General features: G+C 45.8%; 1 protein-coding gene across 1 annotated transcript in view; it reads right to left on the bottom strand.

Annotated features, from left to right (window-relative positions):
* Positions 1-15,478, bottom strand: part of rsrc1 (arginine/serine-rich coiled-coil 1) — a 78,714-nt gene that overhangs the window by 2,607 nt on the left and 60,629 nt on the right. Inside the window, exons 7-8 of the mRNA XM_057049444.1 lie at positions 14,015-14,086; positions 947-1,053 (exon numbers count right to left, since the gene is read on the bottom strand). Coding sequence (XP_056905424.1) covers positions 947-1,053; positions 14,015-14,086 — 179 coding nt within the window. The remainder of the gene's footprint in view (positions 1-946; positions 1,054-14,014; positions 14,087-15,478) is intronic.

The raw sequence follows: 15,478 nt of genomic DNA, 5'->3' as shown, positions 1-15,478 counted from the left end.
CATCACAGAAATGCAGAGTTTCATCAATCATCATTAAGGAAATGAAAAATAAGAAAAACAGCCATTTGTAACTTACAGTGAAAGTCTTCAAAGGCTGAATAAACTAATACAGTTGAATCTATATCTACAGTAAAACACAATGATGAAGAACTAATGTTTTTATATCTTTATAGGCCTCAACCTGTAAGGTCTGTGCAGGTGTGCCGGCGGCCATCTTTTACAGTGGGTACGTAAAGAATTCCCGCCTACATCAATCTACACTCAGAACCTCAGGAGGACCTCAAACCCAGTATTGTTCACAAACTATTGAGTATTCACACTCTCATCATGAAAGAAGTGTGGGTCAACCAGGACTCTTCGTACAGCTGGATGAGCTGATCAGTTGGGGGTAAGAGTCTCGGTCAGAGAGGGAACGAAGAGCTCCACAGATCCCGAATGGAGACGGAGAAAGTTTGAGGCCGACGACCACCGATGCAGCTCAAAACTGGGCACAATGTCAAAGTGCACCGATGGAAGATTCCCCTCAGACAGCTAATTGTGTTTCTTCTTTTTATTATTATTATCTTATTAAAATCTCAGATTCTGGTTTGGGCTGTCCTCATGAGCTTCTGAGTGGGGATTGGTGACTGACATGAGGCTTCACAATAAAAACTAGTGAATTCTTTCTGTGCCTTCTGAAAATGTCTGCCGATGTGTGTGTGGAAGGGGGGAGACAGAGCGCCGCTGTACCTCCTGCTGCTTTTGTGTTTGCGCCGCTCTGGAGGCGCCTGAACGCCACGGTGCCTGATGGAGCCGCCTCGGGTCGCTACGCCCGGCGCTCACGTGAATGTTTGATTTGGTCTGGGCCGTCTCCGGACAGACGGCATGTGGCAATGCAGGGAGGTAAATTCAATAAGAGATGGAGAGAAGAGTGAGAGGAAGGGAGAGAAAGAGGGACGGGACGCACCTTCACGTCGTCCCTGGATGATTTGAAAGCCTGAGGAACAAAAGAATCACTCTCGATGGCCTCGATGTCCTTTATCCTTCGCACTTGCTCCTCCAGAGAAACTCCCTCTGAAACACATGTTCCGACAGAAGAAAGCCTGTGAACAAAAGCGCGCACACGCCTGGAACACACGCAGACACACGGATATCCCCTGTCATCCCCTGAAAGGGGCCAGATTTCATTTGGATCGGGCTGAGGCGATTGTATGTTATCTTTTTCCACGATGCTCTGTGACATCCACAATATGAGATATCTGATATTCCCCTATTTTAATCTTGGCAACCGCAAAGAAGGATTCCTGCTTAGCCAAGGGCATCGAGCAAAGCCAAAAAGGAAAAAAACTAAAATACTAACAAGGTAATAGCCAGACAGTGAATTACACCGGGATAATGCATTTTAAAATAATCAAAATATGAACAGAAACTCGCCGCAATGGAATTTTATTATGGATACTAAACACGATTAGGTTTCATACGGTTTTCATGTATCAGAAAGGATTTCACTCCGGCTTGTCCAATCCTACAAAGAGACGGGAAGGGTTTCCAGTAAATTACTCTCAGATATAAACACATCACGCTCCTGCATAACGGATAATAAATCACTCCCAGGATTCAAAAGCGGCCGTCGGAGCGTAGGAGGGCAGAGAAATAGGTGTGCCGGGAAAGTTAGCGACAGGGAAAAACAAGACGGAGTCTGAATGCTCCCATTCTTCTCCAGCTGTCAATCTCCCCACTGATCAGTCAATATTCATCCCTCGCTCCCCCATCCATCCGTCCTCTCCTGCACTCTCCCATCTCGCTGTCTGTCAATCCGGCAGACATCCGTGTTTCCCTGCTCCCATCGTGTCGGCTGTGTCGTGGAAGCGGGCTCACACGCGCGCACCGAACAACTGGATATAAGTACTCCCACATGTAATTGAAGTGTGATTTCAAACTTTCATACTCTGAAGTCACATTACTGGCTGGTGTTAATAAGCACAGCTTCTCTCTCACACACACACACTCACACATAGATATTGTACTTCTATCTTTGTAAGGACTTTTCATAGACATGATGCATTTCCCACCTCCTAACCTACCTCTAAATTTAACCTTACAAGTCCATCAAATCGACCTTTAAAGTTGTGAGGACCAGCCAAAATGTGCTCAGTTCATTGACACACACATTTCCATGTACTTCTATCTTTGTGAGGACTTGCAGGCCACCAGCTCGTTACCCCAAACTAACCAAAAAATGTCCTCACCTTGCTAATAGAATGGATATTTTAGTACTCGATGGGTTGTGCAAACACCCCCCCACACCCCCACATGGATTAATTCAATCCATTAGTGACTACAGAAAGGGTGTCACAACAAATTGTCATGGTCCTGGTGTTTAATGAATAAATGAATATTTGTTCCAGTTTCACTGCCAAGCTTTGCTAAATATTGCTTGCACACACACACACACACACACACACACACACACGGGCTATTATGGCTCATAATAGCACTCAAACAAACTCAGTTTTCATTTTAATGCGCTGCAAAATTGGACAATTGAGTGACAAGTGGAATGAAGGCTTCCTCTCTGACAGACTATCAGCTTGTCATCCTGTGCGGGAGGAGGTGTGCAGAGATGCTGCGCAGCCTTGACTGGGCTGCTTAATGAAGATCTGATGAACACTGGCCCAATATCCTCCTGGAGACTGCGGCCTGTCCTTCACGCTGGTACAACCAGTCTGCTGCACATGGAAACGGAAGAAAACTGACCAACAATTCATGTGATCCACATTATTCACTATTTAAGTCCTTACATTAGCTGCCCTTTAACTCCCGTAAAGGAGCGCTTCCCAGCGGTGACATTTATCCACAAACGTGCATCCTCGCACACGACAGCAGCCATCCGCTGTAGGAATCCATTAAAACCGCGGACTTTCTGACAAAGCTGTTATTAGTAGATAAAATGACTTCCATATGCTGTTTGTCAGATGTCAGTGGTAAAAGATATGAATTTCATGAGAAAATCAAAAATAATGGACTTTGAGTGCAGGCTTGGTGGGCTGAGAGGCAGACGCAGATCGATACTGCAGCCGGGCGAGTGCACTCAACAGCCCGGAGAGGTCAGAGTTGATATTTAATATTGACACATTATCCGGCAAATTAATTTAACAGGTCGACTCAATTGTCGCCACGCGAGGAATGCGTCCCGGTCGGCGATGAGAGGAGGAAAAAGTGAAAGCTGAGAGAGGGAGACGGAGGAGGGAAACAGACCGAAAAGATTTTTTGCTCCTTTTTGATGAGGTAATTCTGGCACACTGGGGCGCTCGAGCACAAATGCTAATGAGCTCAAAGCTAATCAACACTTTTATTTTTGAATCGGGGATCAGGAAGTGCAGCTCAGCAACGGATACCAGTCCGTACCTGCATCTTTCCGTGCACGTCCACAGTGGAGGGAGCTCTCCCGCCATCTCTTTGGACAGTCAGCCGAGCTGATGAGCGGCTCACGGTCAATAGGTTATTGTTCTCCCTAAATAGCTGTTTGTCCACCTCATTGATTAAGACCAGAGGACGGCTGAGAAAAAAATCAAACCAGCCAATGAAACCGCATTTCATCCCATCTCCTTCAGCCTGGAAGAGGAGATGCGCAGTTCCCCCCCTCACCAAAAGGGGGCGATATTCAACAACACAAGTGCACATTCATACGAGCGAGGACATCATTGTGTCTTTGTACACTTGACTTCCATCCACGGTTTGTCAATCAAAAGCAACTCGGCTGAATATGTTGCCGTTGCCGAGGAATTCCAGTAATTGAGCTCGCTGGTGCGCCGGCTCAATTAGCGCTGCTCTGATTGTGGGGTTGGAAAAAAAGTGCTTCTTTTATTGAATTTGAAACTGCAGAGAATCTTTGACATGGTTTTGGAATCAAATGGTAAATAGAGAGCTTTAAGGCTTTTCATTAATGTATTAAATCTCCAGGCTACAGCAAAAGGGCTAACAGTTCATGGAGCGGTGGTCGGCCTTGGTGGGCAGAAGTGGATAAGCTCAAAAAAGGTGAATTATTTAATTTAGACAGCCTAACTGGGAATAATTTCAAGTAATTTACTGAGATCTGTGCTAAATTTGATGCCCTTCCCCTCAGCATCCCTGTCTGTCTTCTCCAGGACAGAACAGACACATCATACCTTCCCCGGGTGGAAGTTTTTTAAACCCGTGTCCGGCTTTCATGCGTGCACGTCTCCTGTTTTCCACTGATTCAATAGCATGCCCTCTCCTTTGCCCCCCACCCCACCGTGGTAAAGATGTGTAATTCAATGCTCAATTTAGGCCCGTCTCGGTAGAGATTTCTTTTTTTTTTTGCCTGCTAATTGATAGAAATTAAGCCATTAATCAAGCCACTAGCCATCATTCAACCCCGGGAAGATGAATACAAACTTTCATAATAACCACCTTCCCCATTTTAGCCCTCATTAGCATTAATTTTTAATGTAATTATGCTATTCTTTTACGCTGAGCTCATAAATTACTGCTCTTTTGTTGCTGGCTGGCCTTGTAAAATCCAAAGTAATGCTTTGTAGTCTGATCTTTAAGGCAATTACTGGCTTCTTCACTCTTTTATCTCCCTGCATTTTCAATAACCTGGTCTCTAATGATTTATCTCGGCGGCACCCCCACCGCGCGACCCCCTCCCTGCCCTGCTCTCTCTCTCTTTCTGCACCAGCGGCCAACTGCCCTGCTGCCAGCCTCCGCCTCCGATCCCCCATCCGCCCACATCTCCCTGTCTCTCCTCCGGTAGCCCCAGATCCATCGCGGACTCGCACACACACCGGCACTCGCATCCTCCTAGTTAACTATATTAACATGCAAGGACTCCGTGCGCGTGTTTGTTTGCCATCTCCTTTAGTCATTTTCTCGCTCGTCCTTCATTAGCGAGTTCTCAGCTCCAAAAGTGACAATACCGGGGGAACGCCAGGGTAAAGAGACCGGCGCTGCGGCTGCTTTCCCTCTCTCTCGTCTGGTCTCCTGTGGCTCTTACCTGTAGGCTAGCTGCTCTTGTTTATGTAACCCCTAAGCTGCGTAAACACACACACACACACACACACACTTGCAGTGCTTGGCATCAAACAGCTGGGTTAAGCTTAGCAGGGGCTGTACGCTGGGGGCAAAAGAGGGGCTCCGGCCTAGCCTCGTTTGCGGCAACAGCAGCAGCATCCTGGCTGCTTCAAAGTCTTGAACGTGCAAATCTCCGGGCGCAAACATCAGGCTGTTCCGAAGAGCATGCTCGGCAGCTAGACTGAACAACGAGCCAAAACAACAACAAAAAAGCAATAGGTTAAGTATTATTGCTTCTCTAAAACATGTAAATGAAGAGCGATCTTAACTGTAAATGTTTCTGACAAAGTCTGATATTAATGCTACGGAGCGGCTCAGGCCGGTCCTCGGGCCCTGAGTCAGACGCAAAAACATCAGTCCAGTGGGGGCTGAGGTAAGGTAATACTTTTGGCTTCCATTGATTAGGGACTGCTGACAGGTTATGATGTTCGCCCTGGAAATGCATGGAGTGGCTAATGAGCAGCTATTAGGCCCATTGATTTGCTGATTCCCATTGATAGCTAGCAGGCCAAAGCCGCGTGTCAAGATTAGCATAACTAACAGCCCACAGCTTTAATCCGAAAATGAGACCTCAACGTGCGCTGGAGTTGGAAACGGTGGCATGAAGCTAGGCCCTCACCAGCTTTCTCTCGATTCATCTGCCGATTGTCTGTAAAGCAGCCGTCGGGTTCTGGCGTGATGTGACGCAGATGCTGCTGGCTGCCAGAGGGTCAACAGGTCACACAAAGACTGCCACAGCCTGAGCCAGATGTCCCAAGCAGGTCCCCAGGGAGTGCCTGCATATGTATGTATAAGTCTGTAAGTTCCTGCTTGAGCAGGGAGACGTCCGATGCTTGAGCAGGTGGCTGAGCCTGTTCCCGGGAGACCCTACGTGCACGTGTGTCGCAGGCAGTCTCCCAATGATGCACCTTTAACCGCAAATGCAGGGCCAAGCGATCCCCCGCGGTGCTTGCCTTGTTATTGTCGTGTCAACTGGTCTCTGAGGGCTTTGTGGCCTCTGTGGCGCACCGCTAATTCTCAGCTGTTCCCACATAACCGTTTAAATTAATCATCTGACATATTCCTTCCCCAGAAATGAGAAAACGCACCATCTATGCCCACATTTCTGGTATTAAATGCCTCGATGTTTATGCGTCGGGAAAGGAAGAGCAGCCTGTGAATGAGCAGCCCCCCCCGGTTGCCTTCTGGTGTCTAAATTCAGGTGATAGTGATCTCCCACTCAGCAGTCAATAAAGGTCTAAATGATGAATTAAATGCCCAAACAAGCTGCTAATGACAGGTTGACATGGCAGCCACGAGCCGCGGCTCGGCTATCTCCTTCCACATCTTGCCTCATCCCTCCCGACTGCGGTTCTCCCCTCCCCCATTTTGCACATCTGCCTCCCTAACTGCCTTACCTCGGCTGACCCCGGTTCTGCCTGTGGATTGACTTGATCTCTCCTTCCGTTTCTCAGATTATCACGAGTAACTGAAGGAACAAAGTCTGTTTGTAGTCACTGATGATGAATGTGGGATGTGGGCTGTTTGGAACTGCCCTTAATGGCGGAAGAAGATGTATTTGCACGTTCGAATGCACGTGAAACCAGGATGAGAAAAGCTTTCTGGAAGAAACGACAAACCGAGATTCCAGATTCTATCGTTCAAATACCTGGTTTGGATTAGAGATTAAAAAATGGCTCCTTGGCTATTTACTTGTCATTTGCTCGCATTTAGTAGTCGCCATTCATCACGGCTGACGTGTTTACTGGTGCACTGTTGACACCATAGCCGCTGCGCAACATACTGTAAATAATGCATTGATCACAGCAGAATCATAGATTTGGGAGATTAATTGCCTATAAAGTTTAAAATTAATTTACTATAACCCGGCTATTAATCTGAAATCCCAGCTATGACCGACCGTTCCCGCTGAGCCAGCTGAAAAAAAACAAAGTCCATAACCAAAACCAGGTGTGTGAGCGTGTGTGTCAGCATGTAAAAAGAGGAATATGAGTGTTGGTGGATGTTCTGAGTCTGGGCAGCGTCACAGGATCTCATTAAAGAGTGAAGCTTTCACAGGCTGAGGGGTGAGATCTTCAAGATCACTGTGGATTTCTCCGTCAATGGGCCACTTTGTCATGTCGTGATCCCATCCAAGATCTGTTTGCTACAATCTGTCGGATGGAGTTCTTAAAAGGCGGTGCGCCGTTTTACTGTGATTCGAATATAAAGTCCTGCCCTTTACCAGAAATAACACGCATTAACCTGACGTTAAACTAAGCTCTCTGTGTTTGCGTGCGCAGGCAGGAGGGAGGAAAAAAGTGCAGTGGTTGTTTTTTCGGTCGCTGGCTGGTCAGCAGCTCTTTTACGAACAACACTGTCATTAGGGAAAACATCGCGCAGCTCATTACTTAATTGGGGCCAGGTCTTTAAGATGAAAATGATGTCATGTGAATCCAGGAAACGGGCTTGGACGTCAACACGCCAAGGAGCCCATGTGCACGCACGTGCATGGACCGTGACCTATAGTCTTCTTGACATGCAGCCATCAAGCGGCTAACTCTTTCACTTAGTTAGCTTGTAATTGATTCTTCCTTTCACTCTGTTTGAGTGTGTGTGGGGGGGCTATGGACGGCCACAAACTATATTAGTAAAGGTCATGGCCGTGCGTGTGTGTGTTTGAGCAGTAATTAATTAGGGAAATGCAGCCCACCTCCACCTAATGAAGACTGATAACCTTGGTGCTATAAAATTTAGCATGTGTCTGTTTTTAGCTTTCCTGGAGGGAATGTTAAAAAAAAAACAGCAACGCCACAATTTGCAGTGATGTTGTTCATTCTCAAGACAAAAAAGTGTTTAAGTAAATGTCGCTGCCTGTTAATTAGCTGTGCAAATATAGAACTGCAGACATTTTTGCATTATAACTTGAGTGGCAGAAAAATAACCCTGAAAAATTTACGTAGCAAAAGACTTTTACTGAAGTCTTCTTGTGTTTTATGACGGAGTTGACGCCCCCTACTGGGCTCAAGCAATACAACATCACACAGGCCGAAATAAAGAGACACACAGGCAGCCCTTTTACCTCCTCCCCAACAAAAATACACATAACCTGGCATACACAGAGGCTTAAAGTGACTCTTGATGTCTAACGATCCACCTGACGGGAGACGGGGTGGGGAGACGTGTGGCCGCAGCCACCCAGGATGCCGGAGAACTCTGACCCGTGACAGTTTGAGGGTGTGTTTAACCGCAGCAACTCTGACCACCCTGTGGGCCTGCAAAGAGTAACCGTCGCTGTGCCTGATCATATCCAGACGCAGGAAAAGTGGGGACTGGAAAACACAGGGTCTTTAATTCTGAAGTTTGGAACCATCAGCTAAATTAACTGTCACGTCCCATGTCCGATTCTAGGACAAAGTTCCTTCAGATGGACTGTAAATCTAGAAAAAGCATCTGGAGCAAGGTCCACCCGTAGAAGGTTAATTGATAAGGGTGACCCGAGAAACGATTACCATTCAGTGGGGAGTGAAAGGGCGCTGTCAATCACTTGTCTGCTTGACCCAAGTGATCGCAGGCTGGAGGCCCGCACGGTCAATTCCTGTGTAATCTGGACTACGGTCGGATATAGCTTAATCGCTACCAGGTCAAAAATGTCATTCCAAAGATATCCTCATAAAAATGATTCCATCGTAGGCCGCAGGAGTGACAGCAGCAGCTTCCCCATCCCATTAACCCGGGACAACAAAGAAACATAGGGGGTTTTCCCACAGAATGCAGTTTGGGCCTCCACTTGCTGATGGGGCCGCCCGCGAGGGAGGTCACCTAATCGCCCTGTGGGGTGGGCGAGACAAGGGGGGGGAGGGGTAGGGAAGGGGATCAACTTTAAATTTGTGCTGATGAAAAATCAATAAAGCGGTAATTGCTTGGCTTATCAGAGTGCAATGAAACAAATCTGGAGGAAAAGGCTAGAGAGAGAGACAGAGAGAGAGCTAGGTTGGGCTTCATTGGGCCAAGGCAAGGAAAAAAAAAAAGGTCTTCTCGTGATAATTAAATCTTCTCACACTGATTTTCTGCCAAATTTATTTCCCCTGGGACCATAACTGTGATTTAGTGCTTACAAGCCTTGCATAACAAATCATTTCAATGTGCAGGGAACCACAGACCTGAATGAAAAGGGAGGAGAGGGGGTAAAAAAAAAAAAAAAATCAAAAAAAGAGAGATGGCTGGACTGAATCTGTAGCACTATTCATGTCTAAATCAATCATTATTCAATCAGGAGGGGAAAAATGAAATAAGTTTAAAGAGACCTTAAAAGCGGAATCATAATTGATTGTTAGGGCGCTCTCTTTAGCACCGCGCGGCTAAAAACAATCCCTTTAATTCTGGGAACTAATAGAAGCCGTAAAACCAATGAAGTGTCGGCTCAATATTCCTGACTGTTCCTGGCATGATTGTGTTGAACATAATAACACAACAAATAAGGCCATTTATCCAAAGTAACGACAGGAGATGAGGCTAACTCCGCCAATCAATACCAGGTCGATACAAAACAGATTTTCTTACATCAAAATCACCAAGACAGATCTTCCTTCGGCACAGAGTGCACAAGAGCAACACGGCGCCTCCCCGGAGTCCTTGGCTGGATCGCATAGCTTTAAAAGAAGGTATAACGCTACTCTTCAAGAGCATGCTGGGAACTATAATTATAGCCGAGTATAATTCCGACGCTCTTTATCGAATCTCCGCGTGTTTAGCTAATGCGATGAGAGCGCGGACGTGTTTACCAGCGGGTGAATTTCACCGCTTGTCCTTCAAGTAGCCACGATGGACGGTGGTGTGGCGCGCCACACCGCGGCCCCTTGTAATTAAAACATTTAAAACACCCTCCCACCCCGGTGCTCCTGTGGTGTGATATGGGGGTCACGCGCCTGTAGATTCTAATTTGCGCGTCATTTGTATTCATGACAGGCACGTGCTAAATATTTAACAGCAGCCTGGCAGGAGTTTTTGTATTGTTAGGCTTTCCAGGTCAAATAATTTGATTTCAAGGCAGATTACATTAAGCATCAATGTCCAAGCCAGCGCTCTCACTTGCCTCTCATTTCCTGTCTTTTATTACAGCCGAGATAGGCCGCAACTGAAGGGATACGGCTTGGGATTGTACAAGAGCTCGTTATCCAGGGATTGGTTGTTATTTTCAATTAGAAAACGGGATCGCGTCGTGCATCGTGCACTTTTGTATTTGGGCTGCAGTTGCAAAGAACAGGAGAGACTTTTAAAACACGCGGAGTCGTGTCTTTACTGGTATTTCGTATCCCGGAGTTATCAAACGCGCATCTTCGCCGCTTTAACCCCGGGGAAAAGACGGGAAAATCCAGACCTGCTCTGGTTCAATGGAGGCCCTGTGGTGATTGACAACGGAGCTAGTTAAATGGTGATGAGGCATTAATGGATGCTAGGTCCAGGAAGTGGGCGGCGGCTGGAGGGAGGGGGGGGTGGTGCGGCTGAATATTTAATGGTCATATAATTCCTTAACACACACATACGGTGCACGCACACAGACAGTTACACACCCAACCCGTGACCTGTCCTACACACTGCGTAATTAGGGAAACAGTCCTATCGTTTAACAGCCAAAAGAGCAAACCATAGGTATATATTCCCCTAATGATATGGGTTAAAGAGCTATTATAGGTCTCATTAAAATATATGATCTCCCAATCTGGTGGCGGTTTTGAGGTAATGGGGGGGGGGGGGGACAGCAGCATAAGGAACTAAAATGCAAACTGCAGCCTAATGTCCAGTTCATACCTGCATTCATCTGTATGCAGCCGAGAGGCTGCGCAAACCGAAGGTCCCCCCCACCAAAGTTTGTTGGTGCACGCCTGGCGTGAGAGGAAATGAGTCGGGGTTAACAAAAATTCAACACTGAAATATCAGGGCAACAGGTGCGTTTATTAGCATTATACTCTGGAGGAAAAATTGCGCATGAAAAAAAGCATGGGGAATTAATAAGAGGTGCGAACGAAGCCACGCGGGGGGAGACGGCGCCACACAGACGGTACGGAGATCACACATTGATTTAGGACTTAACCTGCTAGCATGTTTAAAACGGAGCACTTAATATTAAAATAAAAACATTTGGAGGCTAAAAAGGCCTAATATGAACTACATGCTACTCTATGAAGCAAAAACTTAATTACATGATAATTAAGTGATTGGTCAAAATTGATTAGCATTAATTGCATTATCGAGGCGCGCCAGTCTTTGGTTTTAACTCGATATGTGTAATTGTCCCATAATGACACCACTGCCAATGATTTGTGCAGAAAGAGAGACAATTAATCAAAAAAGTGCTACTGAAGTACTGACCCGTTGGCCATTTCTCAGTGTGAAGTACGCTAGTATGGACTTGCACACTTCTGAAGGACGACCCGGAAGGATGGACTTCCCTCCACTGCTGCTGCTGCTGTCACTGGCTGAGATGAAATGCATCGTGGGATACCTAGCTGTTATTACTGTCTGGGGAATCTAAAATGTTCTACTAGGTACTTTTTAGGCATTGTCTCGGGTTGAGGGAAACTTGCTTTCCTGGGTAATTTCGGTGGAAACCGGTTTAAATCCCAGGTAAACGATAAAAGTTACTGTAGTGGAGGAGGGGCTGTAAACGCGCCCTCGTGCTCCTTAGCACACTTCTTTGTCTGTGTTGAACTCAAACCACACAAAGTGGGAGTAACAATCCTATTAAAACAGGTTCAGAGGCATTTTATCTCATCACTTTGACCCATTCCTGCCCAGTATTGACTGAAAGGACTAAACAGTTACTGTATTATTGTTTTTAAGGACGTCTTTTTCATGCATCTGATACATATCGCAGCCCTCTCTCTCTCTCACTCACACACACACACACACACTCACACACAGTGGCTGTTCATTACGAAGTGCCAGTTTAACACTGAAGCTCACGCAACCTCCCGTTTCACACTGGCAGTCGGTCCATCCGATATTTGGATGCGCTGAGCTGTCTAAAAGACTCCCGGGCAAACACATAGCATCTCTCGGTTTAATAGCCTAAACAAGGCAAGAAACTAACAAAGAAATCCTCCACCCCTCTCAGTCTCACACTCTTTCATATCACATGTTCCCTTTTTCAACCACTAGCATCATCTGGCTGCCCTTTACCAGAGAGCCAAAACACTCCTTTCAAGTGAACACTACTTTGTTAACTGATGACCACAGGGGCAGTTATTGATCCTCTCCTCTCTCTTGGTTGCTGATAAAAATCGCTGTTTTCTCACAGGGCTCTGCTGTGTACCGCCGCAGCTCCTCTACAATAATAGCTTGCATATCATAGCTTTCACATGAATCAGATTTTGGTGGTTTCGATTAGGGCTCGGCTAACTCAAACGCGCTGCCAGTCTGGGATGTGGATCTATTTATGAACGAGGAGTGTAGGTGGTTGTGTTCTTCGCTTCTCCCCTCTGTTCTCTTTAAAGGTTTTCTCATTTCAGTTGACTTAGCGGTTCAAGTGTAAACTTTCTAGTTGCGTTGACCTCCGAGTGGCCCTGCGGGGAATCGGGAGACCCCCGGTGATCTGTTGTTTAGCAGCAGCAGCAGTGGCCCACCTCCTCCCTGTTAGCTGTGCTGGGAGGAAGGGCAGAGGATGAAGATGGATCTGGCTGGTTCTGCTTGTGTTGGTGTGGATTTGTGACCGCACCACTAACCGAGACAGTAACAAGTGATCGGGGCCACTTTTAGAGGCGCTCCAAGACATAAAGAAGTGCCCGAGAGGTGCGGTGATGGCAGATGACAGCGAATGGAGGTGGGAAGACAATGGAGGAGGAGGAGACAGAGCTAGAAGGCCCCATTTTTCCATAAGTGTTTGTATATATAATAAGGAAATTGTCAACAGAAATTGCAGTCAACATCATGTGGATTTCCACATTAGCGCAATTTTTCATGACTCTAGGCTACGAGGGAAGAACTCTGGAACGCATCTTCAACAAGAAAAAAAAACTAGATTCACAATCACTGCCTGTGGTGTCTGTAGAAAGAACATTTGGGACCATAAACGCCTCATAGGAGGAAAAAAAAAAGCAGCGTGAACGGTGAGCCTGAAATAAAAACACAATGATATACCAAAAAGGTCCAACAGAGAGACGGAAGGAGTGAATCCTTCCTCGAATTTGGGGGCAAAAGCATCAGTGCACAGCTAATTAGTTTCTGATGGTTGGTCTTTCATTGGGCTAAAAGGTCAGCTGACTTTAAAGGTCACGCTACCGTGGATTCGCACTGCTAAAAAGAAAAAGAGTGGTGAGAAAATGCAGCGATATAACAAAACCCACGGTGGAACGAACTGCCCCTTTGCCCGTGCCTGCCGCGCGCGCACGTACGTACAGCGCCGCAATTGGTATTCCAGTTTACGTCACACCTGGGGTCAGAACAGGGGTCATTATTCTATATAAAGACTTTTATTACAACAACTGACTCCTAATTTAAATGTGCATCAAGTTTCTCCAGGATGAGATTTACTGCCTGCAGCGCCGAGCACATTTTTGCTTTATAAATCTCCTGGACGTGCAAGCGCAGAGGCTGTACCTGTCAGCACGTGCACGTGTGTGTGAAGTATAGCTGAATAATAAAGGAACAATTGTTCCTCAGAGCACAAGGACGCCTTTGATTGTCCTTACAGTTAATGAGCACATAAAATTTGCTAACAGCAGGCTTTAATGTCATTTTTGTCAAGTATGAAAAGTTGAACATTAAAAATCTTAGTCAGTCAAAATCTTGACTTGATGCAAATTATGAATTTGGGCATTTTTGTTAAATTGCATGATAACTTTTTAGTAATAATGATTTTTTTTTACCCAATTAAAAGTGTTAGAATTGCTACGATATTAATTAGCTCTGATGTATTCATTAGCACATGCACACGCACGCACACACACCATAAACTTACCCTGGTTTTCTTTTTTCCGGGCCTCCTCTTCTCTCTTCGCTATTTTAGCTTTCAGCACCTCGTCCGTCTTAGCTGAAAGAAAAAAAAAATGTTACTGTAGATGCGATGCAGCAGGTCTTTTATTCCTTTTATCTGTAGATTTAATATTTGTTACTGCTTTTGTTGCACAATGGCATCAGTCTTAAACTAAATCCACTCAAAGATCATTTTAGGGGAAATGCAAATATTTGTTGGCCAAAAATACTTATCACAGGGAAAGCCCCCAAAAAACAGGACAAACATATCAACAGAGCAGGAAGCGTTCAATACGTCGGCATAAATATTCGTCACGCTTTGTCTGGTGCTCCTCCGCAGCCCCGTTAAAGGCGACACATCTTTCTTAAAGGTGTTTATCGTCAGCGTAATGAAAAGCTTAAAAGCAAACGATGCGGAGGGAGTTAACACTCGTCAGGGCGTCTCAATTCCCCCTTTCCCCTCCGCTGCTCAGCCTGAATAATCAAAATGCTAAGCCACATTAAAAATATAATGCCATGTATGGCAGGACTATCAATACTGCCTCTAAATTAATTACATTTCCGTTGCAGCGCATCATTTATTTTGCGGCGTTCAGGCCTCTGTGGAGCCATTTGCCTTTATTGCTATCTTACTTGGTTGATGAGTAAGCTGTGTAAAATTGAGTCTCCAATATCATTACGCTTAATGACTTTAAACTTTGTGAGAGGAAGAGGGGAAAAAACAAGGAAGAGAGGAAGCCGAAGAGAGCGGGCAGAGGAGAGACGACGCTCGCCGCTGCTTTTTGGGGAAGTTTACACAACGTGAGAGTGGGCGTGAGTGTGCCTGGATGTTTGTGTTGGGGGCACAGTCGTGGGTGTCCAAATGTGGTTTGTTGCATCACTTTCGACACCTGCGTGCGCACGTTTGGATCCGCTCCTCGCCCGTTTGATTCCGCGCCGGGAGGAAATGAGAAGGCGACGCGTGCGCGCCTGTGTGTGTGTCTGTTGTCTGTGTGATGCAGGAGGCCGAGGGGTCGAGCTGGTCTCACTGTGACAGAACTGTTGGGTTGTTTTGTTCAGTAATTGGTGGAGACAAAGAACCCGTCACACTGCCGTTATGGCTGGTTAGGTCTGGAGATTCCACATCTTTACTAACAATAACTCTACATTGATGACTAAAGCCTCCTCCGTTTCCGTGTGTGTGTGCGTGTATGTGTGTGTGGAGACAAATAAATGAATACTTGTTTTTTTTTACATCTTGAATTAGAAGCAACCACTTTTAGATCCACAAATAGAAAATTACCATACATTTTAGAAAAGTTTGTGCTTTCTTACTGCATCCAATAAAGCATTTAGTAGACATAAAACCAAAAGATTCCTAATTAATTATATTTATCTGTGAGTTTAATTGAAAAAATATATATGTCTGCTAGTTTCCCTGTATTCGTGTAATTGTGTGTATGTTTTCGTA

The sequence above is a fragment of the Takifugu flavidus genome, chromosome 12 (genome assembly GCF_003711565.1).
Source record: "Takifugu flavidus isolate HTHZ2018 chromosome 12, ASM371156v2, whole genome shotgun sequence".
Classification (NCBI taxonomy): domain Eukaryota; kingdom Metazoa; phylum Chordata; class Actinopteri; order Tetraodontiformes; family Tetraodontidae; genus Takifugu; species Takifugu flavidus.
The sequence above is the reverse complement of the archived record's forward strand: the minus strand, read 5'-3'. Positions and strand labels throughout refer to the sequence as shown.